Genomic DNA, 16747 nt, shown 5'->3' on the forward strand with positions numbered 1-16747 from the left:
AGAAGAATCTTAAACTTATGATTGACTACATCTGTTGCTTCATTTGAATTTTAAAATGTCAGGTATACACCCACACGGCGAGCCAAGAGATCCGATGTTCTGTGGAGTTGTGCTACCCTGTCAAACCGTGCTACCCTTTTGTGTATTTTTAAAGGTAAAAATACAAAAGAAGCACAATATTTGATCATGTTTCCAGTAGAAGTTCATGGAATATTTTTGGATAGCCTAAATCACAGTATCAGGGTAAAGGTAACTATTACTAGAAAAACAATTATTTTAAAACCACATAAAAAGTAAAAAATGTAAGTTAATGCATGTGCAGTTAGTCTTTAGAAAGCACTTATCGATGGGTAGCATTACTCGACAGAACACCGGCATGGCAGAATGTGTTGTAAAAAACACTTCCTGATGCGACCCAGACTCTACCTCCAGCAGACCAACGCTCGCTAGAACTGCGACCTACTTTCCGACCTTTAGTTCTAACAGTTCTACAAGGACTACTGGTTCATTCTTTACAAACTAACATACAGACACTCTGGTAGAAGCTGGAAAGAGACCGAATATGTCTGTGAAAGCCAGAAAATGAGAGAGAAACTAATCCGCCTGAAACATTTATTACACTCTGCAACTGTAGGGGGAGCCCACGAGCACAAAATCTCAATCCTACCTAGTGGAGCTTTAAGGTTTATGTGCTATTTAAGCAGAATGTTTATATCATGCTGCATCTTAAAACTAAAATATGAGCATGTTTTTTTGTTCACATTACTACACTTAAATTTATATTCAACTACATTGTAATCCTAATTTTCTACAGTATACAAATATGTATACATCATATTGGCATCAGCAGATATGCCTATTACACATATTTTTAGTTTTTAGTTTATTTTAAGTAAAGAAGTTAAATTCTCCAAACATCTTTCTTTGTGTCTTTCCCACTTCAGCCTGTTTTGCAGCTCACCTGCTTATTATAACTTCTTTGAAGCTGCTATTTATGGATGATGCATCACTTGAATTACATGTTTCCACCATGATTAAGCAGCTTTTCCCAAAAACACTGAGCTTTTAAAAACTTCCTAATTAAAAGAGGACATAAACATGAAAGTTTCAGTGTTGGTGTTTCAGACGTGACTGAATGGGACTGTGTATTTAACAGTGTTTATATATTTTAAAAAAGCACAGGTTGTATGTTCTTTCTTCGTCTTAAATAGTGTGGGATTTGCGTTGGTGGATGATGGAAGAACCATGGCTATATTCATTCTCATTACACAGCACTTTAGCTATGGGCTTAGAACAGAGTACAGTAGTGCACTATTAGAGAGGTCATAAGTGCAGGATATTCAGCGGTTAAAGGACTGAACAAAGACTTCACAGTTCTGACTTTTACTGGGAGAGTGTTTGGTGAGAAAGATGAATCTGTATGAACGTTCGGGTAAATGAATTGTTTAATGTTAGCACCTTGTTTACCCTATAAAACCCTAATGTATGGCTGTTTTGTAGGGTATGTAGGATTTACTGATATCCCTGCTAATCAATTTGTCTTAGATACATTTAACTTCTGATGGAAAATAAATGCAGATATTTTCAATAGAAAATATGCAATACTTTATCATTTAAATTATTTTTTTAGAACTAGCTGACAGTTAATAACATGAATGCCATCATTTGATCTTAGATAACAATGACATCAAGCCTTATTATTCATGCATTTCTAATTTAAAGTTAACATAAGTGAATTAAGAATACCTTTACTTACTACACATGATAAAAATGTATCACTACCTAAATGTATCATGGGCATTATTGTAGTAGTTGCTCAAGACTCTTAATGTTGACTCAAAAATTGGCAGAGGAAGATTATATAAACTTTTTTTTACTAGAGATTATTTTACTTGTTTTACTGGCCTTTTTCTGATTGTGAAACGTGGATGTTTGAACTGTATGACATCAAGATTGACTAATGTCCCTTTCTCTTGCTTTCTCTCTCTTGATCTTTCTTGCTCTCGCTCTCTCACTCCTACTTTCTTACTCTCTCCCTCTCTCTCCCACACTTGCTCTCTTGCTCATTCACTCTTACTTCCTCACTCTCTCCTGCTCTCTCTCTTACACTCTCCCTCACTCTCACTCTTACTTCCTCTCTCACTCTCTGTCTCGCTCTCACTCTCTCCCTCACCCTTTCTCACTCTCTCACTCTCTCCTGCTCTCTCCTGCTCTCTCTTACACTCACTCTCACACTTCCTCACTCACTCTCTCATTCTTTCCTGCTCTCTCTCTCTCTCTCTCTCTCTCTCTCTCTCTCTCTCTCTCTCTCTCCCTCACTCTCTCCCTCACTCTCACTCACTCTCACTCACTCTCACTCACTCTCACTCACTTTCACTCACTTTCACTCACTTTCACTCACTTTCACACTCTCTCCTGCTCTCTTACACTCTCCCTCTCTCTCTCACCCTTTCTTACTCTCTCTCACACTTCCTCACTCACTCTCTCATTCTTTCCTGCTCTTTCGCTCTCTCTCTCACTCTTGCTCTCACTCTCTCCTGCTCTCTCTTACACTCTCCCTCACTCTCACTCTCTCTCTCTCACCCTTTCTCACTTCCTCACTCTCTCCTGCTCTCTCTTACACTCTCCCTCTCTCTCTCTCACCCTTTCTTACTCTCTCTCACTCTCACATTCTTTCCTGCTCTTTCGCTCTCTCTCTCACTCTTGCTCTCACTCTCTGTCTTGCTCTCAATCTCTCCCTCACTCTCACCCTTTCTCACTCTCACCCTCTCACTCTCTCTCTCACTTCCTCACTCTCTCCTGCTCTCTCTTACACTCTCCCTCACTCTCACTCACTTTCACTCACTTTCACTCACTTTCACACTCTCTCCTGCTCTCTTACACTCTCCCTCTCTCTCTCACCCTTTCTTACTCTCTCTCACACTTCCTCACTCACTCTCTCATTCTTTCCTGCTCTTTCGCTCTCTCTCTCACTCTTGCTCTCACTCTCTCCTGCTCTCTCTTACACTCTCCCTCACTCTCACTCTCTCTCTCTCACCCTTTCTCACTTCCTCACTCTCTCCTGCTCTCTCTTACACTCTCCCTCTCTCTCTCTCACCCTTTCTTACTCTCTCTCACTCTCACATTCTTTCCTGCTCTTTCGCTCTCTCTCTCACTCTTGCTCTCACTCTCTGTCTTGCTCTCAATCTCTCCCTCACTCTCACCCTTTCTCACTCTCACCCTCTCACTCTCTCTCTCACTTCCTCACTCTCTCCTGCTCTCTCTTACACTCTCCCTCACTCTCACTCTCTCTCTCACCCTTTCTCACTTCCTCACTCTCTCCTGCTCTCTCTTACACTCTCCCTCTCTCTCACCCTTTCTTACTCTCTCTCTCTCTCTGTCTCGCTCTCTCTCACTCTCACCCTTTCTCACTCTCACCCTCTCACTCTCTCACACTTCCTCACTCTCTCCTGCTCTCTCTTACACTCTCCCTCACTCTCACTCTCTCTCTCACCCTTTCTCACTTCCTCACTCTCTCCTGCTCTCTCTTACACTCTCCCTCTCTCTCTCTCACCCTTTCTTACTCTCTCTCACTCTCACACTTCCTCACTCACTCTCTCATTCTTTCCTGCTCTTTCGCTCTCTCTCTCACTCTTGCTCTCACTCTGTCTTGCTCTCACTCTCTCCCTCACTCTCACTCTTTCTCACTCTCTCTCACTCTCACACTTCCTCACTCTCTCCTGCTCTCTCTTACACTCTCCCTCACTCTCACTCTCACACTTCCTCACTCACTCTCTCATTCTTTCCTGCTCTTTCGCTCTCTCCCTCAGTCTCTCCCTCACTCTCTCCTGCTCTCTCTCTCGCTGTCACACTCTCCCTCACTCTCTCCTGCTCTCTCTCTCGCTGTCACACTCTCCCTCACTCTCTCCTGCTCTCTCTCTCGCTGTCACACTCTCCCTCACTCTCTCCCACTCTTGCTCTCCCACTCTTACTTCCTCACTCTCTCTCTCATTCTTTCCTGCCTTTTCTCTCTCTCTCTCGCTCTCACTCTCACTCTCTCTCTCTCGCTCTCTCCCTCACACACTCTCACTTTGGAGGCTTTGGATACTTACTTTCAATCTTATTTTCTTTCATTTATTTACAATATTAATAACAAATACTAAAATAAATATTTAGTAAATATTTTTTATGAACAGTAACAGTTACATGAGAAAACATCAGCATTACAGTAGCTAATCTAATTAAATAACTTTTAAGTTGTTGTTTAACTGTATCATTTTTTTAAAGCACTTTATAGAGATGATACTTAAGTGAAATATTCTATACACAGTTCCAATATATAAATTATTATTTTTATAGTAATATTTTGAACAGCCACACAAATATGAACAGAAGCACATCCTACTGTTACTGACCATTTTCTACCCACCTCATGTGGCCTGGATATAAATGTGTTATTTATGAATTCAGGGATGTGACCCAACCACACTGACCTAACCCACTGACCCCCTGACCAACCGCAGAGCAGCAGTCCCTGCAGGCAGGCTGGATCCCTACAGCTTTATAAGTCAAAGACTTGCAGCTGGTCCTGTAGCACTCCAGCATGCTGAGAATGTGTGTTCCTGTGTTTCCTGCCATTTGCTGTCCACCACGCATGTGTGGGATGGACGACTGGCTGGAAGTGGAAAATCCCAGCCACAGTGCCCTCGTGGTCTATATTCAGATCATATGGTCATTGTAGCCTCGGACCGTTCCATCCTCGGGTTTTGTACTCATTAAATTTATACTTGGAGAGCTGGTGAAGACATCTGCTTATGTGCTGTAACTTTGAAAACACTTCTTCCCTCAGTGCTGTGAAAAACTGGCTGCTTTTGATGTTTCTGATGACTTAAGCTGTTACGGCAGAGGGGTTTAACAGCATTATAACATTATATATGGAATTCAAATGGCCTGTATGCAGTTTTTTACTACATATCTCACATATGTACAATATATATTTAAATCCTAAAGACCACTGTACTATTTTATATTTTATAAAACATATTTTAGTTAAGTAAGACTCCTGTTTTATGATTAACACTAGGACTGATACTGACACTATTGTCGATTCAGTATTGGGCTAGTAATCAAATAATGTTCTAATTCAGGCCATACCAGGAACAGACAGTCTCGTAGATACTAGGCTTAAAAGGAGTGTGAGGGACAGGCAAGGTCAGTATCAGAGAGTCATCAGGCAAAGTAGTCCTACACTAAAAATTCAACAAAACAAGGGAGAAGGCAAAAGAAAGGTCCAAATTACAAAAAAAACGTTGGCAACAGGTAATAAATAGGCAAAAGACGAAAAACTACAAAAAAAAGGAGGGTCAGTAACGAAGTAGGCAATGAAATAGAACGCTTTGAAGAAATACAAGGAAATTTAGATTCAATACTCAGCACTGAACTGAGCAAACAGAGGGGTATACATACTACGGAGGACAGGTGGAGCCAATTAGACAGACAGACAGACACTTAATTGATCCCTGAGGGGAAATTATAGAAACACTACGTCCCTGGGTTGGCTCAAACCACCCAGCTCTTAGCTAACAGCCAACCGCGCTAACCGATTACACCACAGAGACATAGTAATTTGGAGGGCGAGAACACTATAGTGTCATGTGAAGTGAAGTGAAGTGAAGTGAGTGAAGTCAGGGAAGTCCAATGTGGGTGCATGCTGGGAAGTGGAGTCCTAATAGAACAGTTCAGAGTCTTTAGCAGGCAAACTGACAGCATCAGGACTGACAAAATGTATATTATTATTAATAACATTTAAGCATTTTTTTATCATTAAAAAGGTCCATACTGTGTAAGTGATGTTATATGGAGCACCAAAGGCTATTTGGGTTCTGATTGTCATGCCTACTACAGACCCTGTAGTTCTAAACAGTAACTCTTTCATTCCTGTCTATGGACAAACCCTGGTCCAGAACTACAATCCCCAGCATGTCTCTGCCAAGAGTCACGTGTCCGGACTCAACCAATCCTGTCTCACTTTCACGTTTGTCATCTCCAGGGTTTTAGATTGTGTTCAGGTGTTTGTAATTTACTCATGTATATAAACCCGTCTGTTTGTCATGTATGTTGTGAAGTATTCTCCCTGTTTATCAGCAATATACTGAGTGTTTACTTTCTACTGTCTGTATTTTTCATGTATGATCCGTGTTAGAATTTTTGACTAAGTTTTTGTCTAGCCTAGTTTGTATCTGTGATTTTCTGGTTTGTTGAATGCTGCTTCTGGCTTCTGGTTTCGTTTTTGGTTTGTGATGCGGCTCTAACGTTTTGGTTCATCCTCTCCGGGGGTTTTGATCCACGCTTGCTGTATACGGTCTATAGTGTTGGACTAATAGTGTTAGTTCTAGTTTAATGAATTGAAAGTGCGTTTTAAAAAAAAATTAAAAGTGTCACTCTCCCATGTTTTTCCTCTTCCTTCATTATGTCCACTAACTACAACTCCCATAATTCCCCAATGTATGATGTCAGTCATTAGTCACCAGCCCAGTCAGAGATATGCCATAGTTTGCCAGATATAAATCACTGGACCACTAAACAACCCAAAACTCTATAAACCCACCTCCTTGTTTACCACTTTGTGAAGTATTGCCATTTCTTTTGCATACGTAGTGTGTATCTGTATATTTTTTTCATGCTAACACCTGTTTTGACCCTCTTATCACTCTTTTTGATGTTTTTATTTTTGTTTTCTTAGCCTGCACTCTTAGTAAGTAAGTAAAATGTATCTATAGAGCACATTTAAAACCAAAGTGCTGTACAGTTACAATCCAGGAGAAATAAAATAAAACTAAAAATACATAATAACACAAAACATTAAGAAGCCAAAAAAGCACAACGATAAAAATACGTTTTCAGCCTTGTTTTGAAAACTGAAACTGAGGGGGCGGACCTAACGTCCAATGGTAAGCTATTCCAAAGTCGCGGTGCTGCAACTGCAAAGGCCCGATCAGCCCTGAGCTTTAACCAAGACCGAGGAATGGCCAAGACCAACTGGTCCGAAGACCTCAAAGACCTCGTATGGGAAAGAGGTTCTAATAAGTCGGCAACATAAAAAGCCCGTGCAGTGCCTTAAAAACAAATAAAAGAACTTTAAATTGGACCCTGTAGCAAACTGGGAGCCAGTGGAGGGAGGCTAAAACTGGTGTGATATGGTCCCGCTTCTTATTCCCCGTGAGCAGTCTAGCAGCTGCATTTTGTACTAGCTGTAATCTGGCTAGAGAGGTTTTGCTAATGCCATTATGAAGATAATTACAGTAGTCTAGGCGAGATGAAATTAGGGCATGAATAATCTCCAAATCCTGGGGTGTAAGAAATTATTTAATTTTGGCAATAGACCTGAGCTGATAAAAACTACTTTTTTACAACAGAGTTTATTTAGCTGTCAAACTTAGTCAGAATCGAAAAATCACACAAAGATTTCTAACTTGGGGTTTCACAAAGTCTGAAAGTGCACAGAGATTTTTCTTAATTAAATCACATGACTTGGATGGACCAAGCAGCATGAGTTCAGATTTGTTTTTGTTTAACTGGAGAAGGTTATTAGTCACCCAGAGTTTGGTTTTAAACTCTTAGGTTTTCAACTCTTGGCTGGTTATTTAATTTAATGTTTTGCTTTACATCTAGGATCCTGTTTTTGTTTATGCAGACTGGCTTTAACAGCCTCCATATCCAAGATTTTGGATGGGGAATTTTTGACTTCAGTCAAACAGAACCTTTGTAAAGCCAGGAACTGATATTGGATGAGAAGGTCTGGCTTTCAACCAGAGTTCCAACTCATGCCAAAGGTGTTCAGTGTGGTTGAGCTCAAGGCTCTCTGCAGACCACTGGACTTCCTCCACACCAAACTTGCCAAGCCATGTTTTCATGGACTTCGCTTTGTGCGTTGGGCGAGCATGTTGGAACAGGAAAGGGCAGTGGAAAGTTGGAAGCAAATGATTGTAAATAATGTCTTTGTCTGCTGTAGCATTAAAACCACTGCTGTTCACTGGAAGTAAAGGGGCAAGCGCAGACCCTGAAATACACCACCAGACAGATATAGGTTCTTGACTAAATGGTAAGGTTGGCACTGTTGGAACTAGTCTTTTCTTATTAACCAGCCGATCCAGATTAATCTATCAGACTGCCAGATAGTGAGGCATGGTTTATCATTCCGTACAATTCTCAATTTTGTAATTCAGTGTTTTGTCATATCGCCAAGAGTATCGCTATCGCGAAAATACCATGAAATATTTTTCTTTTTAGCAGGTCATCTGCTGGTATTAGCAATTTTTGTTAAATGCTTTTCAGGTTGTTTGTTTTAAAGCCAAAGACACATTTACATTACAGTACATTTATTCCAGTTATTATCACTGGCAATCTGGTAGATAATTTCTGCTCTTTTAATTACATTATACTGTTCAATCTCTTCCATTAAATCTTTCATTTATGCTCCAGGCATCACGTTGAAGTAATGTAGGAGTGAGCCTTCATGGCATTGTGAACTGGATGGGTGCACTCAGACCCAGCACTGCTTTGATGTGTATTTCTTTTATTAGACTTCAGCTGCATGTTTATCTTCTCCAATTCATCAGGTTTTAAAGCCTCAAAGCTGAAACGGCTCCCCATGCATGAATGAGATGAGAGGAAGAGAAATAAAGAGATGTTTGAATATTTATTCAGCCACTGTTTGGTCCCGTGTCCCGCTGCTCTGAGAGGAAACACTCTGGAGAGAGGCACACAGATCAGCCTGTTGGAAAGGCTTTTATTTAGAATTCCTGCTCTGACAGAAAATAATCCCCGACTGTGAGGAGCAGCTAATTCCAAAATCCCTAATTTCCTATTCCAGTGGGCTCAGGTCTAACTTTAGCTCACACGTCTGGCCCCTGCCTTCCTCACACGCAAACACACACACGCACTTATATGGTCTATGGCCTGTATATGTCTGTATATAGCTACCATTTTTTTGCGTTGCCTGGCCTATACCAAGAAATGTGATGAGACTAGGCCTAATGTATTTTTGTACCAGTTTAGTTTGCAAATAGGATGCATTCCGCTCAGTTGATATTATCAGGATTTTATGTCTCGGTTGGATTTTGGAAGAAAAGGGTAGACCACATGAATTCTGAAATCTTTGTTTGCCTTTACAATTGGAAACACATAATTGATGACTAATATTCTAATTCAACCTTAAAAAAAGAGTAATTTAAATGTTTACGTTTGTTTTAAATAAATACTACTATCTTTATTTCCATTTGTTAAATATCAAAAGTAAAAACTGTCTCATTACAGAATTACCTAAACATATTCATCATTCCAATCAGTTAAACTAGACACACCCAGTCTTAATTAAGCACTCTTGTTAATTACATTAATTGAATATTCCTTAAAATAATTTTTTCCAGGAGTGTGAAGTTCAAGAAGGCTAGAAGGCTAAACAGGTAGAACACTATGCCACAATCAAGTGAGCTGGATCTCAGAAGATGTAAAAACAGGGATTAATCTTCTCAGAGTGCCTGAAGTACCAATATCCCTCTTTGAACATTTCAAAGACTTGTTCAGGAATCTACAAATAAACTGAGAAAAACATCTAAGGCTTGCCTCATATAGGTTCAGTTTTCAAGCTTCCACTATAAGAATGAGCTTGTAAATGTTATCCACAGAGGAGCTGTGAGATGAAAGGAAATACTAAGAAAGGGAAAGAAAAAAATGTGTTTATGGAAGTTCCAATGCATCTTCGAAAAAGCTAATACAGCATTCCACAAAAAGGACATCGTAAAAACAGTCAGATAGAATAAGAGTGGGTTGATTTATGGTTTTCTACTAGGGATGTGTCGTATCATGTCTTACAAAATAATGTCATTGTGTCACGGGAGCCAAACACGGGCAGATATGAAACAAATAGTTTATTAATTACAGGATTAAGCAGATATGGATAGTCAGGGGCAGGCAGGGTCAGTAAAAGAATGGCAGCATGAAAAAATAACATACCGGAGCATGTTTAGGCAAAGGAGGTCATACGCAAGAATAAAAGGACTAGGCGAAAGGATGGTCAGTAAACAGATAAAGGTTAATAACTATAGAGAACAATAAGGAAACAAAGGGCTATGCAAAAGAGTGGTCAAAAAGAACAAAACGGTCGGCAACGAGAAAAACAAAGTACAAAGAAAACGCTAGGTAGAAGAGCTATACGAGACAGATTTAATGCCGGCCGACTAGTGAATAAAAACAGGGGCTATTTATACTAATGAGTCCAGGTGTGAGCAATGTAGAAGCAAGGTGAGCCGGAACGCTGAAGTGTCACGTGATCTGGCAAGTCCAGAGGACTGAGCACAGGTGAATTCTGGGAACTGGAGTCTTTCACAGGAGGACATTGGTAGGCAGTTTTGTTTTTGTTTTGTTGTTTATTGTAAAGCTTTAATATTTTGGTTAGTTACTGTTTACAAAATAATAAAAAGTTCTGATTTCTTTTTTGTTTGTTTGTTTCTATTGAATGTGTTGAACTTGTGTGCTAAATAAAACTTCAAGATTTATTTTGTTGTAGTAGTATAGTCTTGAAATGAGTAAAATATACTGCAGTGTTTAATTACATTGCCAGTCATATTGTTATCACTTTATTCATTAAATAAAGGTTATTGCCTAATAATGAAGGAAAAGTGAAATGTTACTCTTTAAGGTTGGTGCCCACTGGCCAATTAGGAAAAACATATATAATAAGGCTATTACATTGTCACTGTTAAAAATGATATTTTTTATTATTTACTTTTTCTCTTTTATTCTTTAAATTTTCTGTACTTCTAAACCTTTAATGAATGATTTCTGTGAACTGTTGCTCTGTGAAGTTCTGATCTTACAGACCTGTGTGCTGAATTTGCTCTGGTTGCAGATTGAGCCACTGATCCAGAAAGGCCATGAGAATCTGGTGCACCACATTCTGCTGTACCAGTGTGATAGCTCATTGAACGAGAGTGAACTGGACCTGGGACACAACTGCTTCCATCCCAACATGCCTGATTCCTTCACCACCTGTGAAACTGTCATCTTCGCTTGGGCCATTGGTGGAGAGGTAGGATAAAAATGATATCTTACTTGCTTACTAAACAAGTGCAATAGGAATTTTAAAACAATCACTACTCATACCAAATACAGTGCCCTCCAAATGTATTGGAACAGTGAGGACAAAGAAGATGGAAAATCAGTTAGAAACCATTGCATAAATATTGTCCATAGCCAGAAAAAACAGTTTGGAATGTCCTGAAGAAGAAAGTCGTCACTGGTGTACTAAATAACAGTTACTAAACAGATAAACCAAGGAAAACCACAGCTGTTGATGACAAACATTGTGAATTCTGTAAAGAAAGACAATCGTGACATCAGCAACAACCTCCAGAGAGCAGGAGTGAAGGTATCACAATCTACTGTTCACAGAACACTTCATAAAAAAAGTACAGAGGCTTCACCAAAAGATAAAAAACACTAATCACCAAGAAAAATAGGAAGACCAGGATAAACGGATCAGCCTCACTGTTTCAATACTTTTGGAAGGGACTGTATAAGTGTCATTCATAATGCTACTACATACTGCTACTAATGAAGCTATAGATTAGTTAAATTTGAATTTACATTGTTGTAACTCGTATGAGGAATTCTATTCAGTGAGCTGAATAATTCAGAGATTGCAGTACTTATTAAAAGTGGCATTTCTGGTCAAATTTGGAAGCACAGTTTGTTATTTTAGTTACAATGAGCTTTTTTATATTGTTTCTGTCAGATTGGTTTATTGAAAAGAGCAATTTTGTGTATTTTGATATTAAGCCTAATTTGCAGTGGGGGAAAGTCATTTTTATTGCAATTGTATATAATACAAATGTTGTAGCCATAGGAACAATAACTGTTTATATATTCTTTTACAGTGTCTTGCAAAAGTATTCGGCCCCCTTGAACTTAACATTTTGCCACATTTCAGACTTGAAATTGTGTTTTTTTTTGTGAAGAATCAACAACAATATTTTGGATATTTAAAACTTTTTTTTTTTTTAGAAATAAAAAAATAAAAAGTTGGATGTGCAATACTTTTGCAGGGCACTGGATATGCAATATACTATTATAATGACCTTACATAAAAATGTGTATCAGTGTTGGACATTATAATTGCCCAAACCAACCCATTTACAGGTCTCAAATTAATACCTGTAGTAATAATACCTTGTAATTTGTGCATATTTTTTTCTGTTTCAGGGATTCACTTATCCACCACATGTGGGAATGTCAATAGGAACAGATATTGATCCGGTCTATGTGCTGATGGAGATGCACTTTGACAATCCAGCCTTACAGACAGGTACAGCTCTAAGCTTCAGGGTGCAGTCTTTTACAACCAACCTACTTAAACAGTTTAGCAAATAATACTAGTGTCAATCCTGTGGAGTGGAGTGGAGTGCACACAATTTACTTCTGTTCAGTTTCTTCTCTTCTATACATACTCCTTCTCATTACATATACTTTCAAGGATAATGAGAATATCCAATATCCATATATTCGGCTTGCAGCAGTGTTACTATGAACAGCCACATTGGAATTCATGCAACATTTATGTCAAAGAGAAATGAAAGGAAGGCTGTGAGGAGAAGTGAAAATGGAGGTGACCAGATGGGAAAATGGCTGAAAGCAGTAAATGAGTGTTTCATTTCCAAGATAACAAGGCAACAGATCTCACAAATATTAAAAATGATGTATTTGCTCTAATAATATCAAAAGGCTTAGAATTTCGAATGAAATGTTCAAACGCGGCACAGGACGTTGCCATAGAATGCGGCTGCAGAGAAATAAAAAGCTTAAAAAAAAAGTTTAAAGAAATTACACAAACAAAACAGTGTCATGTTTAGTTTTTTGGGATGGGATGTTGTAACGGGGCTCGAGCTCTTTTATTAAATGCTTGAAAGCAGGGTTTTCTCCTACTGTCATCATGAGATACGCCATCTTTTGGATCTTGTTGGAACAAACAAACAGTGAGCCTGATTGTGGCGCTTTATTAAAAACAAAAACAACAGCATTACTTTAACTTATTAAACTACAAATATTTATTCCTAAGCATATTACTGGAGTCAATCACTTAAAAATAAATAAAAATAATTTCCCAGTATTATTGTGAGAGGACAGTAATAAAAGTGTAGTGTGGTTTAAGTCTGGCAGACTTAGGTCATTTTGTGCTGAGAGAGAAAGACAGACAGAGACATGATGTGAGAGAGAGAGAGCGAGAGAGAGAGAGAGAGAGAGAGAGAGAGAGAGAGAGAGAGAGAGAGAGAGCGCCTAACCCTGCGTTTACACTGGAAAGCAACAGACGGCCATTAGGTTCCTATGGCAGGGCGCGATTTCAGTGCAGCGCCGGGTGACGACAATTTGAAATATCTGCATTTCTGCACACGCTCTCTGCGCTCTATAGGGATTGGACAACGAAACTGAAACACCTGGTTTTAGACCACAATAATTTATTGTCCCGACGGACAGTTCTGTTGGAAACAGGAGAGTTGAGGTGCACAATTCTGCCGTAATTTGGGCAGCCGCGGTGTTATGTTTTTTGGATACAATCCGGGTTAGAACCCGAATATCCCTTTTAGTCAGCTTCCTCTTGCGTCCACAGTTAATCCTGTTGGATGTGGTTGGTCCTTCTTGGTGGTATGCTGACATTACTCTGGATACCGTGGCTCTTGATGAATCACAAATGCCCCAGCAAGATTGGCCACCAGGCTGGACCAATTTAGCCATGAAACCTCCCACACTAAATGACAGGTGTTTCAGTTTCATTGTCCAACCCGTGTAGTTACGCATTATGTTTATTATTTCCACAAGTCTCGTACTGTGTATTCTGCATGCTTTTGCACAAACCGAACCATAACCCTCGTACCATGACAGTTGGTAAAGAAAACATGTACAGTTACACCCCTAGTGGATGCAAAACTTTACTTTTTTGTGAGCTTGAGAAAATTCTTGGTGATTAGCTTTTATGTCTTATGTGCTTTTGGCATGGATAAAACAGAAACTTTTGAAACTGCTTGTTTACACGTGTGTCGGTTACACATCGCAAACTTGGATACAAGTTACACATTAAAACGCACATTACACATTAAAAAGTCACATTAAAAAGATGTGAACAGCCTATATTAAAATAGGTTTGGTCCACTTTCACATGTTATGTGAACATAGCCTTAGTGACTTAAATGATTTAATGTCAGGTCAATGCCGAGCTATATAAGGTCAGAGCGAGATTGAATTTTCTGCTACTGGTTATAATACTGCTATTGGATATGTTGTACGTCATCTGTCTGGCTGCTTCTGCTTATTGTTATGGGCAACACCATGTTATTCATTTAATTTGTTCCAAGATCTAACCGTTTTATTGATTAAAGACATTGTTACCATGTGTGTTCTTACACGAGTGAAGTTTCTAACTGGAGTCGCATGCTGAACAGTTGTTTTCGTTCTTTTTTTTCTTTCCGTCTCTCAGATGTGGTGGATAGCTCAGGCTTGCGATTATTCTACACCCCTAAGCTGCGGACCTACGATGCCGGGGTGATTGAGACAGGTGTGTGGGTCAGCCTTTACCACATGTTGCCTCCCGGCATGGAGGACTTCATCACAGAGGGACACTGCACTCAGGAGTGCCTGCAGGAGGTAAAATACGTATAAGATGCTCCCAGATAATACGTCTTTACACCTTTTTTTTTTTTTTTTTTTACAGAAACAGGAAATCTATTGTACACAGGGTTTGTAATTAAAAACCTGGAAAAACCATGGAATTTAAAAATAGCAATTTCCAGGTCTGCATAAGTTTTGGAAAAATACAAATACCCAGAAAGTTTTGGAAAAAATCTGTTTTTATTTATTTTATTTATTATTTATTTATTTATCGAAATCTATTTTGAGCTAACAAATACATCAGCTCAGAGTTATTTCAGTAATTTAACTCTACACAATGGAGCTCTCAGGATCTGAGACATATTTTATTATTAAATATTGTGTGTCAACATTTTATCAAATTAATTTTAGGCCTACTATAATTAATTTTGATTATAATTTTAGTTAATTTTTGTTTGCATTTTCCATGTCTGCACTGATATTTTAAAAATCAAAATGGTCATGAAAATGTGTTTTTGTTAAAAAGTGTATGAACCCTGTGTACACATTTTTTTTCTTGAACTGACATGCACAACAGTTCCCCAACAGGCAGGGGAAGAATTCTGTATACTGCAGCATAGGGTCAGTTGAGAGACTGGCTTAGAAAGAGTCCCTAATTGCACTACTAGTTGGCCAAATATGCCTTTAAGTGAAAAAGCAGGGGCATAAGCTGGATTGCCCAGTAACCCGCCAGAGTTTTTCCACAGCGATTAATAGTCAGGACGGCTGCCTTGACAACAAATGTCCCCCATTTTGACTATGATCCCCCCCACCTCAGAAAAAAGGCTGCATCATGATGAAGAATTACCCCTGTAGGTTCAATATTTCACTGGGCAATCCACTAACATATTTAACATAACTGTAGTTATTATATTTAAAGTGGCAGTCGTAGCCACTTTAAATAGCCATGTGGCATTATATTTAGTTTCTAAACTGAAAGCAGAAGCATTTCTGAGTGGAGAAGTGATAAAACACTGTGTTTAATGGTACCAGTGTGCTGGAACGATCATCCCTGCCTAATATATTCAGTCTTCACTCTAAAAGAAGACCGCATCACACCCGCCCAGTTTAAAATGATTCTTCCACGTGCAATTACCCATTCTCACCAGAGAGGGCCCTAAATCCCAAAACTTACGGACATCAGCTTTAACAAAAATATGTCACTGAACCATCTATCACCTTTTGCTACGTCCCCAGTTAACAAACAAGAACTGGTGAATCACCAGTGAATCATTGCCATCCAACAAAGGCACCACCTTGTGAGCTTTACAGGAGGATAACTAAAAACTATTGGTCTGTCTTAAGCAGACTTTAACATATAATCAGTTAAAAGACTGTCAACAGGAACAAACCACCTCTTAAGCATCATGTGAAACAATGTGTAAAAAAACAAGTTTTACACTCAAGTTACCTCTAGTCTGAATCAGACAATACATCTGCAACCTTGAAGCATTTTCCCTCTTTTCCCTTGCTTAAGCTGGATGGATTTTGACCTCTGCCTTAAACCCATATATGGAGTAAACTTGACATAATTTGACAATTTCATGCAAAACTCCAAAGATGGGCCAGACAAAATGATTAATAATTTTGTTTCAGTTATGTGATGCTCATTCAAACTCACTTGTGGCAAGTAACATGTGTGGGCAATAAGAAAATCACACTTGAAACCAGATAAAAAGGAGAGAAGTTGACTCTTTTACTTTTGCATTGTGTGTCTGTGTGTGCAAAACTAATCATGTAGAACAGAAAGATGGGAAGAGAACTGCCTGAAGACTTGAGAACCAAAATTGTGGAAAAATATCAGTCCATCTACAGAGTTCTTGATTTTCCCTTGTCCATGGTGCTCAACATAATCAAGACATAATCGAGACATATAAAAGCTAGACAGCAGTTCGCTAAGATGTCCTTGAGTAAGCCAAATCCTTTTGGGAAAACGTTGTGTGGACTTTTCAGACGAGACCAAGATTAAGTTTTTTTGGGACGCACTTTATTCTACTGTTTACTGAGAACAGAATGAGGTCTACAAAAAAAAGAACACAGTACCTACAGTCCAAAATGGTGGATGTTTAAA

General features: G+C 39.0%; 1 protein-coding gene across 1 annotated transcript in view; it reads left to right on the forward strand.

The window, feature by feature from the left end:
* moxd1 (monooxygenase, DBH-like 1) overlaps positions 1-16747 on the forward strand; it is a 61085-nt gene that overhangs the window by 18111 nt on the left and 26227 nt on the right. The window contains exons 5-7 of the mRNA XM_007233468.4: positions 10889-11068; positions 12241-12343; positions 14507-14673. Of these exons, the coding sequence (XP_007233530.3) occupies positions 10889-11068; positions 12241-12343; positions 14507-14673 (450 nt within the window). The remainder of the gene's footprint in view (positions 1-10888; positions 11069-12240; positions 12344-14506; positions 14674-16747) is intronic.

This window comes from Astyanax mexicanus, chromosome 1 (genome assembly GCF_023375975.1).
Source record: "Astyanax mexicanus isolate ESR-SI-001 chromosome 1, AstMex3_surface, whole genome shotgun sequence".
In the NCBI taxonomy this organism is placed as follows: Eukaryota; Metazoa; Chordata; class Actinopteri; order Characiformes; family Acestrorhamphidae; genus Astyanax; species Astyanax mexicanus.